At 40.4% G+C, this 14914-nt stretch overlaps 1 protein-coding gene across 4 annotated transcripts in view; it reads right to left on the bottom strand.

Moving 5' to 3' along the window:
- Nucleotides 1-14914, bottom strand: part of FRY (FRY microtubule binding protein) — a 453339-nt gene that overhangs the window by 28475 nt on the left and 409950 nt on the right. For 2 of the 4 annotated variants that reach the window (XM_063619275.1, XM_055244887.2), the window contains 5 exons: nt 13198-13206; nt 9121-9321; nt 8463-8624; nt 5304-5470; nt 3561-3750 (listed from right to left, as the gene is read on the bottom strand). In XM_063619275.1, coding sequence (XP_063475345.1) covers nt 3561-3750; nt 5304-5470; nt 8463-8624; nt 9121-9321; nt 13198-13206 — 729 coding nt within the window. The remainder of the gene's footprint in view (nt 1-3560; nt 3751-5303; nt 5471-8462; nt 8625-9120; nt 9322-13197; nt 13207-14914) is intronic. The other 2 variants (XM_055244886.2, XM_055244888.2) reach the window with 1 other exon arrangement.

The following is a 14914-nucleotide window of genomic DNA, read 5'->3' as shown; positions in this document are numbered from 1 at the left end:
GAAGCTGTGTGTTTAAGGTTTCCATTTATTCTTCCTATATTTACTGAGCACCTAGTGTATGTTACAAACTGTCAGAAATCAAGGTGAGCAAGGCACTGTTTACCTGCCCTCTTCATGGGAGACAGACACCAAAACAAGTTATTATTATATAGAGTCACAAGTGTAACGGATGCAAGTACAAAATCCTGAGATGCCAGGGGAAGGGAGAAAGAAGTAACGGAAGGCTTTACTAACTGAAGTGACACCCAATCAGGGCTTTGAATGTAACTGGGAGTGTAGCCCAGGGACAAGGGGAGATGACAGTTCTAGGCAGAGAGAAAGCATTGTGCAGGACTGTCAAATTAAGCATGAATAATTCAATAACTTTAATAAAAATGACCATAACAGCCAAACTTAAATATATATTATTAATCATTCTTTAAAAATAGCTTTTAGAGGCCAGGCACAGTGGCGCATGCCTGTAATCCCAGCACTTTGGGAAGCCAAGGCAGGTGGATCACCTGAGGTCAGGAGTTTGAGACCAGTCTGACCAACATGGCAAAACCCCATCTCTACTAAAAATACAAAAATCAACCAGGCGTGGTGGCGCGCACCTGTAGTCCCAGCTACTCGGGAGGCCGAGGCAGGAGAATCGCTTGAACCTGGGAGGTGGAGGTTGCAGTGAGCTGAGATCGTGCCATTGCACTCTAGCCTGGGCAACAAGAGTGAAACTCCATCTCAAAAAAAAAAAAAAAGCTTTTAGAAAAATATAACTAGTAAGTTGCTTTGCCTCTCAATCCTTAACATTAAATTTACCTCAAATAGTAGCTTTCTGGTAGTTTGCTTTAAAATTTCAATCTGGCTTAATGTTTAAAGTATTTCTAGAATTCTTATCTTTTAGCAGCCAATTGTTTTCTGTCTTAAGCCTAACATCTCCTCCAGCCCCAAGTTAATCTCAAACATGACATTAATTTGCCCATTCAAGTTTCTACTAGGTTTTCACTTAGAGTAAATTGAAGAAGTTGAAAGAGCACTACAAGTAAGACTCCAACTGAGCTAGTCCAAGTAGCTATCTGCACTACTGGTATATAATTCTTCAAAAATGGATTATAAGAAGGGCCTCCAGGCTCAAAACAGAGTTCACTTTTATGTTAACTAAACATATGTCATCCTGAATTTGAAATTATTTAACGTAGATTATTTCAGTTTTGCCTAACCTTCTGCTCACTAGAATAACAGATTAATAAGTTATCTTTTGTTTGTTTGTTTGTTTAATGGAGATGGAGTCTCACTTTGTTGCCCAGGCTGGAATGTAGTGGCGCGATCTCGGCTCACTGCAACCTCTGCCTCCCAGGTTCAAGTGATTCTCCTGCTTCAGCCTCCCGAGTAGCTGGGATTACAGGCATGTGCCACCACGCCTGGCTAATTTTGTATTTTTAGTAGAGATGGGGTTTCACCATGTTGGCCAGGCTGGTCTCGAATTCCTGACCTCAGGTGGTCCTCCCACATTGGCCTCCCAAAGTGTTGGGATTACATGCGTGAGCCACTGTGCCTGGCTGATTGGCCTGATTCTTGAGGGTTACTAAGTAGGAGGCACCTTCCCATACCATAAAAAGAAATTGCAATGTACAGCAACCTGCTGCAATGCCATTGACCTTAGAGCTGAACTGAGGTCAAGTGACACTGGCTACTGAAATGCTGAAATGATATTTTAAGGCAGATTTATCTATAGAGTCTCCTACTCCCCAAGACTTCTTAACAACCAATTTAAGAGGGACATAATTTTAGTTTTGCACTTTTGATATATCATTCCTTATTTTCCTGCCTTTCCCTTCGGCCATGGCTCTTCCTCAAGGTGATTAGAGGGCTCCTTCCCTCAGTCCAACTAAATTATTGTCCCTCTTCCATGATCTACTCAACAGAACTCAACAGCTACACAAGTTTAACTAGATTCTAACTGTTCTGTCTGGTCATTCATCCAAAATTCAAGTCTATTCAAAGTTGGAACTACATAGTTCCTTCCCATTTTTTTCCTTTGCATTACCTGTGGGAGTTCTGTCTAATGAGTTATTAAAAATATGCTCAAGAAAATGCTGAAAGAAAAGCATTTTTTATTATAGAAAAACAGGAAATTGGCCAGGCATGGTGGCTCATGCCTGTAATCCCAGCTACTCGGGAGGCTGAGGCAGGAGAATCGCTTGAACCTGGGAGGCGGAGTGAGCTGAGATCATGCTACTGCACTCCAGCATGGGCAACAGAACAAGATTCTGTCTCCCCACCCCCTAAAAAAACAGGAAATTGAAAAAAAGTAAAAAGAAGGAAATAAAAAACACCCCAAATATCATTACCCTGAAAAGATACAATGATATTCTGGTGTATAATTTTCATTATTTTCTAGGCATTTTAAAAAAAGGAATACTATCTGTATATATATGTATATATATATATTTTAAACTAGCTTTCTCTTTAACTATAGTATGGTAACCATATTTCCACATCAACAAATCTTCCCCTACAACCTCATCTTCGTAGCTTCCAGGCCTCATTATTCCCAGCACTGCCATTTTCACAGTCAATATCTGCTTCAAGCTCAGACATAGGTCTAGTTAACTGCAATGGCCTTCAAAGAGCTCTGATGTTTCTTCACAGCAAGGCATGTTTCTCTCTTTTGCCACCTCCTGCCCCTGCCAATTATTTGATGAAATTTGGAGCATAAAAGTTTACAGAAAGATGCGTAGAGGAGTTAATGGGAAGCAGTCATTGTAAGTATGTTATGAGGTAACAAGCGAGATTTAAGCATGTCCACACATGAGACTGCCACAGAGAGCTGTGTGTGCAAGATGCTAGGGTGTCTGGCTGAGGGATTGGAAGTGGGGTTGGAATCCCACCTGCACTCTGCTGGCCAAGTGTGGTACTGCACTCCTCTGGAGGCAGAGACATTCATTACAGTTTGCACAAAGACGCTATGGACAGTGGGGCTGTGGTTCACACGGGAGAGGCAGTAGTTAGACTGGCCTGATTCTTAAGGGCTACCAAGTAGGCGGCATTTTCCCATTTCATAAAACGAAATCTGCAGTGCACAGCAACCGGCTACAACAGCAAGAATGACTTTTCATCTGTTCAAAAGCAACTCAAGGGAGTAAGCAAGTGTTCACAGCTATGGCTGGCACGCTAAGGAATTCATAGAGTGGGAAAATGAGAAAAGACAAGGAAAGGAAAGATAAAAATAATAAAAACAAAAGAGAGGTAAAGGGGGGTGGGATGGAGGATAGGCCCAGCAGAAGATTCCCTTAATGGTCCTGATGTCATGGCTGCTGAGGACTGGTGATGTCAGTAACACCAAGAAAGGCAGGAATGAAAGGTTCTTCATGGAAGCCTAAATCATCAATACCATGTTGAGAAGGATGACGAGATTAAGGGTAAATAGAAGAAATTTTAAAGTCAGAAGAAATTTAGCGGTGTCTGGAGGAGAAAGTACAGTAGTATAACCCCACAACAGAAGAACAACCTCTCCTTAAATTCAAAGTTACCCGGCTCCCCTTAGAAACTAAGTCCTCTGCACTTTCAGTGAGCACACATACCTTAAACAAGGAGGAGAACACATGAAATGTATACACAGCACAGGAGCCGTCTGAGTCGCACATAAGCTGGTTGATGTGGCTGCGCCAGGCCTCCTCGGCATCGTCACAGGCTGTGGGCTGAAAGGCGGCAAGGATGGCTGAGAAGAAGGGTGAGGGAGGGGGAGAGACTCCCCTGTCACCTTCTCCAAAGCTGGAAAAAATGAAAACGGCTATGTCAAGAAGTGATGTCCTTCTCATCCTATACTGGGTTTTATACATTCTCACCCTGAGAGTCAGCAAAATGAGGTAGCTGTTCTACCCACTCTTCCTTTTGAAGTTGCTTTGGGGACTTGGCTTTCATTGAGCAGTCACTGTGATTCTTTTTGGTTTGTTTGTTTGTTTTGAGTCTCACTCTGTCGCCCAGGCTGGAGTGCTGTGGCGTGATCTCGGCTCACTGCAACCTCTGCCTCGTGGGTTCAAGCAATTCTCGTGCCTCAGTCACCAGAGTAGCTGGGACTACAGGCGTGTGCTACCATGCCCAGGAAATATTTGCATTTTTAGTAGAGACAATATTTCACCATGTTGGCCAGGCTGGTCTTGAATTCCTGGCCTCAAGTGATCCACCCAGCTTGGCCTCCCAAAGTGGTAGGATTACAAGTGTGAGCCACCGCGCCTGGCAAGAGGTCACAGATGCTTTCATGATTCGAGGAAAGAGAATTTGCACATCTAGAATTTCTGTGATTCCTCCATTTCTGATTCCCTTTCTATAGACTTGGTACCTCTTTTAGCCTTCAGCAATGCCTCTCACTTTCACAGAGTCTATGCCCCAAAGGAAACCATAGTCCTATGCTTTGGCAGTTTCATTCTTCATTTTTCATTATGAAAAATTATATAAATTTTGAATCTTCTAATTTTTCCTTTCTGGAGGGAGAGTATTAATAAACGCATATGCACAAATGCCTGGAAGACAAAGGTGGAGGGAGACAAGGAAACCAGAGATACGCAGGGAAAGAGAGACAAAGAGGCAGGAAGAAAGAAGAGATAATGAATAAAAAATGAAAGGTCAAATTCTTCTCTAGGTGTTACCTTAACCTTTTCCTTTGATGGACAGACATTGCTCACTGTAACAGAAGGCCTTTGTCTAGCATATCAGAAGCTTTTACTTAGTTCTTATTTTCAACTTTCAGAAGCGTAATTTTAGGATCTCGACTTTCTTTTCCTGAAGTAGATCTGTAGCATTATTATTTGTGATTTATTCTAGATGCTGGATTAGTCTAACCTCTGGTGTTTTATCTATTTCTCTTCACATTTTTTTTCTGTTTCTCTATCTCACTAGTCTCAGAAATATCAGCCACCAGGCCAAAAGACACCCACTTAAAGAGTAGGTATTTACTATATAAAGAGCCTCTTGTTCCAGTGTTTTAACTCCAAATGGAAAGAGCTTATTTCCAAGGCTTGCCAAGTCTTGCTTATCTTCAAAGCTTACAAGGTCTGGACCATGTTTCCAGGCTCTTCCTTTGCTTTTTACGTTGCTTTCTGGCCTTATGAATTCATATGTGAGTGTCCTTTCTTTGTTCCACACGAGGCCCTATAATGGGATTGGATGACTCTAACTCAGCTGAGAGCCCGCCATGATATATGTCACTTTGGAGTCCTTCATTAGGATGTCCCAGCAGTGCAACTGTGACATTTAACTTGAGTGTGAATGCCATATAATGTACCATGCACATTCACACCACTCACATCAGCCAAGGGCTCCATTACCTCGCCAGGGTAAACTGGTCCAGTGCCTGATTGCCTTTTTCTTCCCCCTCAGTCATGTCCAGGCTAAAGCTGTCGCTGCATTCGAAAGCTGCTGGGAGTTCATTGATGGAACTAGAAAGATCATCCTCATGCACAGTGGTGTCCTCCTCCTCACGAACAGCTTCAGCCTGGAAGAATAAAAAGACAAAAGAATCCCCCAATGTGTAAGAAAACATACAGGACAACCTGTTCAACTAAGGAACAAATAAGAGAGACTGAAATGCTGATGGTGATAGAAATGGGGACATTTGTTTTCTAGCTACAGTATAGTCCGTTTCTAGGCTGGACTCAGGAATTCTCTGAAGTACTGTTCATTCTTTATCTTCTTTTCAATCTCTTCCATAATAGTCCCCAAAGGGGCTCTCAGTAGATTTTCATACTTGGCCCATGCTTATAGGGTATGAACGCTAAACTTGGAAAAGACCACCAAGACCTCCAATCCCACTTCCACATTCTGCAGATAAGGAAACAATACTCCAGGTGGGAAAGGAACTTGTCTAGCATCAGGTCCATACTCAGAGTTGGAGCTGGGACAAGAAATACTGCTTTTGGATTCAGAACTCCTTCCATTGTCCAAACCCAGCCTTCTAAAGCAAGCCTATCCAGAGTTAATTCTCTAACATAGAACCCCTTTACCAAGGGAATGTAGAATCATCAGGGCCTGGCACAGTAGATGCCCAGGATACCTGTAGTGTGCATGAGTGATCCGGAGTCCTTCCCTAAGCCTGCTGGGTTGCTCGGTCTTTCCATATAGGGGATCCTCTAAGATCCATTTGCATGTATGCTTTACCCTTGAGAATACCCTCCACAGATAACAGATATGAGTATCTGCTCTTACCTGACTACAAAATGTGGAATGAGCAGGACAATGAAAGGGCTCTAGGGCAGGCAGAACCAGGATCAGTGAGAGGCAGGAAAGAGACACAGCAAGTAAAATGGAAAAAGAGGCTGGGTTTGGGCCTGGGCCAGGGGGAAAAGGAGGACTGATTGTTCTTTAGGAGAGGAAGGAAGGCAACTGGATTACAGATCAGAAGGGAGAGGAAGAAAGATGTACATGTTACAGTGACTCATTTTCTTAAAACAAAAACAAAAGCAAGGCAAAATAGAAGTGTATATGAATTAGAGCTTTATCTCGAGTTAACATCTGTCCACTCATTCAGTGTGTAAATATATATCTAAAATATATATATTATACTTTGACTCTAGAATTAATAGGGAAAATTTCCAGGAATAGTAAAAATATATTAGGGAAATAAGATATCTCATGTCTTTGGGGGACTTGCTGGTAAATACTGAGTTTGAGAGGTTTATCCATATCTGCTTTTTAAAACTACAGGGCTGCCAATGAGGCTGGCCACTGGTGCCTGGTCTAGGTTATTAGCGTACATACACTTAACCCATTAGAGAAGGGATGAGTTCTTATTAAAATACATTTTATTTTCTCTAATGTCATAGCTATATCAAACATTGCAGTAATGCAACTTATGTGAAAAACAGGGATAGCTCTTCAGAAATGGGACTCGACTTTTTCTTGGTAGGATGAGATCTATTACGTAGGTATTACTTTCTTTTTCTTTTTTTTTTTTTTTGAGATGGAGTCTTGCTCTGTCATCCAGGCTGGAGTGCAGTGGTGTGATCTCAGCTACCTACAACCTCTGCCTCCCGGGTTCAAGCAATTCTCTGCCTCAGCTTCCTGAGTAGCTGGGATTACAGGCACCTGCCATCATGACCGGTTAATTTTTTTGTGTTTTTAGTAGAGACAGGGTTTCACCATCTTGGCCAGGCTGGTCTTGAATTCCTGAGCTCGTGATCCACCCGCCTTGGCCTCCCAAAGTGCTGGGATTACAGGTGTCAGCCAAAGCGCCTGGCCTTAGATAGTACTTTCTATAAGAAATCTATATGTTTTTAGCATTCAAAATAGAAAAATGGAGAAAATGACCATATTGACATTGAGAAATATCAAATGCACATATATTTTGTGATGTTTTTTCTATGAAATTTAATTTCATAATCTTAGAATTTTAACTTAGACAACTTTTCTTTCTGGGCTTTTTTTTTTTCTTTTGGCTAAAAAAGAACTCTGCTAATTCCAAGAATCCTGACTGTAGTACCTTTGCAATGAGGCGATCTCAGAAATAATTACTATTTAAGCTTCAATATTTTTAGGTAATTGTAATTTGGTGATTGCCCTTGGTTTAAAGCACATAGATTTTCCTAGATTTCTGATCTATTTTTACTATGCTATCAGAGAATATAGAATAGCCAATATTATATTTTTCCATTAGAAGTGTCAGAAGGAATATACTTTTATGAAATTTTTTTCGATTTTATTTTTTCTTTTGAACTTGCACAACCATAACCAAACTCATGATAAAGAGTGCTTGACTCTATCTTACCAGCAATAGATTATTTTGGTATTTCTACTATAAGGAAATACAGTTCTATACTGATGGGCATAGATGTGGGCATAGCATGCAAGTGGATGGTTTTCAGGACATTTTAATAAAATAAACTTTAAATGAAATATATACTGTTAGATTTTTTCTAATTAAGAAAATTACATCCATTAGTTACTTTTCTCCTCACAGACTCTGGCGAGAAGAGTTTTGTGTGAATCTGGCATAAGACTATGATTGACATTAAAAATTCTGATAGCATGCCAAAAGGCAAGCACTGAATCAATATACAAATTGTATAATTGTTTCCTACATAGGAAAAAATTCCCCCAAATATGTGCGTACACCCACACCTCACTTAGCATATTGTTTTACAAAATTCATGACAAAGATCAGCAGTTTCCCAGTCACAGCCATCTCAGACATACACCACTGGTTTTGCCATCCACCAGCAGTGTTCATGCAAAATGTCTCGTTTTAAAAAGACCTCAAATCAAGTCTTTCAGCCAAGAAGAAGATGGCTGCTCAAGTTTGTGGGGGTAAAACAACTTCAAAACATAGGCTCAGGTGCACAAACTTCTATTATTTTAAAAAAGAGAGAAAGAAAAAGATAAAGATAGTCTTTCTACTTGAGACCCCTTAAGAATTCTCAGAAAATTGGAAGTGGTTTTTTTTTTAAGGGTTTTAAGGGAAGTACAAATCATCATTGTTAAAATCTCTTCACCTTTGAACCCTCAGAAATCTGCAGATTATTCATATCAGGCAAGGAAGCATCAAAGCTGGACATTCTGGTGTTAAAGGAATGAGGTTCTGCAGGGGTCGAGTCACAGGCTGTGGTGAGCAGCTCCATGGGATTTGTCTCTTCAGAGGGGGAGAGAGCCATGATCTGTTTAAAAAGCAAAGGAAATTAAACATAGTATGAAGTTCCCATTCTTTAAAAGCTCCAATTATTCTCTAGTTGTTGGTTAATACGTCTTAATTTTTTAACTTCCACATTTCACCATTATTGGGCCTAAACATAGCAGCTAGTAATCCAGGTATTTTCAGATAATCACGTCAAAACGTCTGTCATATCTCCACACTTTAGAGATCTGGGGAATTTTTAAAAAGATTCCAGAATCATAAAAGGTATTTGGGAAAAATCTAGGCCTTAACAGATCTGGTGGCTTTCCGGGTGAATCACATGGACCCCAGTCTTTGTTTCCATCTGCAACGTACAGAGAAGACTCTGCCAGCTAGAACCCATATGACACCACCTGACGGTTCCAATTTTAGTTCAGCAGCTGTGGAAAGTTTCCTTAGCTGCAACTGGAAACTATCCTCCTGCGTTAGTTACAAAAAATAAGCCTCCCAATTCTTGGAATGGGAGAGCTGCTACTTACTAGGTCTGAGTGCTCCAGGATCTGGCTGGCTGTGAGGTCCTCCTCCTCGGATGATTCATCGGAATCCTCATGGTGCATTTTATTCAGGCTGGGAGTGCTTCCTGACAGTTGGCGCTCCTCCAGAATCTGCATATCACACTTATCCAGGCTGTCCAGAGAACGTCTGCGCACTCCCCAGTTGAAATTGTCCATACTCTCACCCTGAAATCACACCATCAGCCGGTTTTTTTATGCCAAAATCCTCTTGCACTCACATGTTCACACATTCAGTTAGTCATAGCTTGGGCACAAATATTGTCATTATTAACTCTTAGGCCTTCATTGACTTCGGTATCAAAACCTTTGTTTACCCGATGTGAAAAGTAGTAAAAGCACACTATTTTCATGTAAACTCATGTGAAGTCATAGGTAGAAGTGATTACATACTTTTCTTTGGCGTGGTGGGTAATAATTACATTTTTTAAAAAGTTGATTTTGGTAAACCTACCAATGATCTGTGTTTTCAAAAATCTGTAAGAAAGAGACCATTAGTATGAAAACTTCAAAAGAGGTGTCACCCACTCCCACCACCCTGAGGTCGGCCCCTGTTTAGTACTGTTTTCAGAAGGAGAAAAAAGTAGGAGCTATGCTGCTTGTAGCACATTCCAGTATCCTTTGGGTATTTAGTGGAAGAGCATTAGGTAAACATTCCAGCCTATTTCTGCCACAGCGGTTTTCACAGATACAATGCAGAGTTAAAGACTATCAGAGCAGCTGGGCAAAGTCTGATGGATCATGCACTATGCAGAGGCCAGAGCGGCAATACCTTAACTTTTGCTTTAGGCTCATCTTTAAATAATTGTCCCGGTGTAGAAAACTGTTAATTTCCTGGACTCAGTACCAAATATTATTATTATTATTTTTTGAGATGGAGTCTCACACTGTCGCCCCGGCTGGAGTGCAACAGCGCGATCTCGGCTCACTGCAACCTCCACCTCCCAGGTTCACGCCATTCTCCTGCCTCAGCCTCCCGAGTAGTTGGGATTACAGGCACGTGCCACCACACCCAGCTAATTTTCTGTATTTTTAGTAGAGATGGAGTTTCACTATGTTGGCCAGACTGGTCTCGATCACCTGACCTCATGATCCACCTGCCTCGGCCTCCCACAGTGCTGGGATTACAGGTGTGAGCCACCACACCCGGCCTATTTTTTTTTTTTTTTTTTTTTTTCTTTTGAGACAGAGTCTTGCTGTTGCCCAGGCTGGAGTGGTACAGTGGCGCGCGCGATCTCAGCTCGCTGCAACCTCCACCTTCCAGGTTCCATGTCAGGCTAATTTTTTGTATTTTTAGTAGAGACGGGATTTTGCCATGTTGCCAGGCTGATCTTGAACTCCTGACCTCAAGTGATCCACCCACCCCGGCCTCCCAAAGTGCTGAGATTACAGGCGTGAGCCACTGCACCTGGCCCCAAATATTATTGTTGATTTGTATATTCTGAATTACTGAGAACTAGCTTAAGTGGCCATGTAAGTGTTAAAGAAAGCTTTTAGTTGCATTCAGACTTTCTCTACAAACCATCAGTTAATAAATAAGTGTATTTGACTAACATAACTTTTTTTTTCTAGAAATGGATTTGGGTTTTATTTTTGTCTCTGTTAAGATAGGAATAAAGGAAGAAAAATATTACTCAGCCGAGTGATACACAAATTTTAACCTAAACAAATGATCTGACAAAATCTAGTACAGAATCTTTTCATTTACTGGTAATTTGAAACACTGCCTGATGGTTCATTGGAATAAAATAAAACAACTTTTTCTGATGAGAGCTCAGTGAACAACATAATATGAGAGATGTGAGTTACTGTTAAACTTATGAGCATTATCATTTATTAATTTCCCTCTGTTTTAAAGCAGAGGGTCGTGTCTGTCTCCTAGTGAAACAAGCTTGCCATTCTCACAGATCTGTCATATAACAGAGGCATAGCTTTTTCAAAGTCTGCTTGGGATATTCATGGTAGAAGGCAACAGGCACAAATCCTAAGCACAATCTGGATAAGATATAGAAATTAGCATTATTCATCCTCACATATGATATTTATGATTGCTCTTAGGGCTGTTTGATTATAAAAAAGAATGCAGACTCAGAATATTGTTTCTAACATCCAGTATCTGCTATGATAAATTACCACCATATTTTTTTTTCTTTTTTTCTGGTGGAAAATGGCTAACTGTTGTACTGGGATTTTAAAAATAGCCACTGCAGTGAGAAAATAAAAAAATATATGAAAGAGGCAAAAGTTCTCAGAAGAAAAGGAAAATCCAATGTGTAAAGAAAGGAAGAAAATACAGAAAAATCAGAATACTAACTATACAGAGTAAAAAGAGAAGAATGTGAAAATTATAGGGACAAATATACCAACACAAATTCACAAAACTGACTCTCTTGTGCCAAATGACTGGAAGGGTTGGATGAACTATCTTAGGCAGCAATTCTGGAGGTCTCCCACGCTGCACCTGAGACAGAACCAGGAGCTTGCAGAGGAATACAGACATCCAGGTGGGAGAAGGCTACACCAGGCACAGGTCACTGCTAGTGCTCATTTGGCGGCAGCTCTGGTGAAGACCTGAATCAATCAGGTGTGAAAATAGGGAGGCAGGGAAAGCTGTTCTTGCAGGAATAAGGCTTGGCTGTTTTGCTGGAAGATGTAATATCTCCATTAGAAGCAAGGGTGTTGAAATGGTTCCCCTGGCGGTGGCTGAGAGGTTGAGATGATGGAACAACGCTGCAGTCTGGCCCCAGGTAAAGTCCATGGTGATGAAAACTCAACCAGGCTTTCTCAGCATGGCCCTAGTGGGAGACCCACCCTCCATCCTTCCTCTCCCCCAAATGTCAGATTTGTATTTTATGTTACATACAAAGTGAAAAGTCAAAACAGTTTCCTATATGTGAGAAAATGCAGAGGATGGCTAGTCCAGATGAACACTCTGTATATGTCAGTTATCAAACTTAAAAACCACTCAGGATTTACACTGAGATGGGAAAGTATTAATGATTAAACATTCTAGAAATGTTAGAAATACTATTTTTTGACACATATTTTTTCATATTGGAACTCTGTCAAACAAGAATTATTGTTGAAGAAATTTGGGTGCATTGTGGTAAAAATATACTCCCCCAAATGTTCTACTTAGAGTAAGTCTGATATACGTAGATAGAGACTGATCATAGGTCACTTTGCCCAGGATGATCCCGGTTTTAATGCCTGTGGTTTGGGCATAAATATTATTAGTACCCCCTTTTACTTTTAAAAGGGCCCTGGTTTGGATGAAAAGTTATCTAGTCACTACACAGAGATAGAGATAGCCTTTAATTCCTGGGGGAAAAAAAGATTCAATTGAAAGTATATATGGTATATAGTTAGATGCAAATTGTTAATTTCACTTTTTTTTTTTTTTTGAGACACAGTCTCGCTCTGTTGCCCAGGCTGGAGTGCAGTGGCATGATCTTGGTTCACTGCAACCTCTGCCTCTTGGGTTCAAGGGATTCTCCTGCCTCAGCCTCCTGGGTAGCTGGGATTACAGGCGTGCACTTCCAGGCGTGGCTAATTTTTATATTTTTAGTAGAGACAGGGTTTCACCATGTTGGCTAGGCTGGTCTTGAACTCCTGGCCTCAAGTGATCTGGCACCTCAGCCTCCCAAAATGCTGGGATTACAGGTGGGAGCCGTCGTACCTGGTGATTTCAGTTTTAATACAAGAATTTAACAATAAAACCCATCCAGTTGTGCAACCACTTAATGAGAAATGATAGGATTGCCATAGATCAGATTTGAAAACTCCACTTCTCTGAGATATAATCATGCAACTTTCAGAACTAGGCATATAAAGATTTTAAAAATGTATTTACATTTTAGAAAACATTTCCATACTAGAGCAGCCAAGAAAAATACCTCTTATATCACACACCTAAAAGGAAATATGCACGCAAATAAGCATATATATTCTGGAAGGGAGGAAAAAAGCAATTACATTGTTATAAATCTGCAAAGATGCAAAACATCTACTAGCATATTTGAATTAAAAACAGCATCATCTTACCTGAAGTTCCTGGGTAGCAGATTGAATGAGCAGAAAAACAAACAAAAGGTCTATTTACAATGATTATATTAAAGATACTCAAGAACATTTCTCTTAGTGTTAACACATTAACTAACAGTGCTAACAATATACACTTCAGTAGGTGCACCTTAAAAGAAAAGGTAAATATACACTAACTCCAAAGAGAAAAATCAACATTAAACATCAGAAATTCCAAATCCTTTGGCTGTGGATGATAGAGCTGGGATAACAAATCATTACTACAATTTCTGAAATAGCTTTCTACCTCTGTGACAACTTTGGTCTCCTCAACACTTTTTTTTTTTTTTTGGAATGCCTAAATATGTATTCGTGAAAAAACTGTTAAATGTTATGGGAACACGAATGAGGGTCATCAACTGGAAATAAAGGTGGCATCACCTGAGCCTGTTCACAAAGCTAAAAGTGTTTGTGATCATGATGCTTACTGCTGATATGCAATTAATAGCAAAGACACAACACCTTTTAAAGATTCTAAAAAGTTCAAGGGCAAACTCTTGTAGATATCACTCAGTAAATTCTGCGACCAATGAAAAGGAATAGATATAACAAAATAACTTGTCTTTCTTTTTTTGACAACTGTGTTTTGATCTAAAAGCCAAGTATGCCCAACTTTATCAGATGAGGATATACTAAAATTATTCACCAATGACAGTACAAGGAGACTAACATTTACAATGCCAACTATATGCCTGACACTTTGCTAGACACTATACATAGGTTATTTTATTTAATCCTCATGTCAGCTCTACAGGCAGGTAGAGGTTGAGTATGCCTTATTCAAAATGCTTGGGACCAGAGGTGTTTTGAATTTCAGATTTTTAAAAATTTTTGAAGTATTTGCATATACATAATGAGATTATCTTGGGGATGGGACCTAAGTTTAAACATGAAATTTGTTTATGTTTCACATACACCTTAAGTACATAGCCTGAATATAATTTTATACAATTTTGAAATAATTTTGTGCATGAAACAAAGTTTTGACTGCATTTTGACTATGACCTGTAACATGAGGTCACGTGTGGAATCTTTCAGTTGTGATGTCGTGTTAGTGTTCAAAAAGTTTAGAATTTTGGAGCATTTCAGATTTTGAATTTTCAGATGAGGAATGCTCAACCTGTATTCTTATACCCACTTAATAGACAAAGAAGTGGAGAGCAAGAGGAATTGCATCCATGCTTAAGGTCATATAGCTAAGGTCAGTGGCAGAGGTGAAATTCAAACCTGGAGCTGTTGGACTCTGAAGTCCAGGCATCTTCACTCTTCTACTCCAAGAATGCTAGAATCCCTTACTGTGATTTTATTGGGAAGTAGCAAAACATTCTCAAATGCCTTGTTTTATTTGGATAAAATGTACACTCTCAGCCCCGTGAGTTTCTTCTTCTAAATTTTTTTTTTGGAAACAGGGTCTCACTCTGTCATCCAGTCTGAGTGCAGTGGTGCAATCATGGCTCATTGCAGCCTTGACCTCCTGGGCTCAAGTGATACTCCCACCTCAGCCTCCTGAGTAGCTGGGACCACAGGCATGTGCTATCACACCTGGCTAATTTTAATTTTTGTAGAGACACGGTCTTGCTATGTTGCCCAGGCTGGTCTTAAACCCCTGGACACAAGTGATCCTCTAGGATGCCGCAGCCTCCAAGAGTGCTGGGATTACAGGTGTGAGCCACTGTGC

This window comes from Symphalangus syndactylus, chromosome 15 (genome assembly GCF_028878055.3).
Source record: "Symphalangus syndactylus isolate Jambi chromosome 15, NHGRI_mSymSyn1-v2.1_pri, whole genome shotgun sequence".
NCBI classification, from domain to species: Eukaryota; Metazoa; Chordata; class Mammalia; order Primates; family Hylobatidae; genus Symphalangus; species Symphalangus syndactylus.
This window is presented reverse-complemented; position numbering and strand designations above follow the sequence as displayed.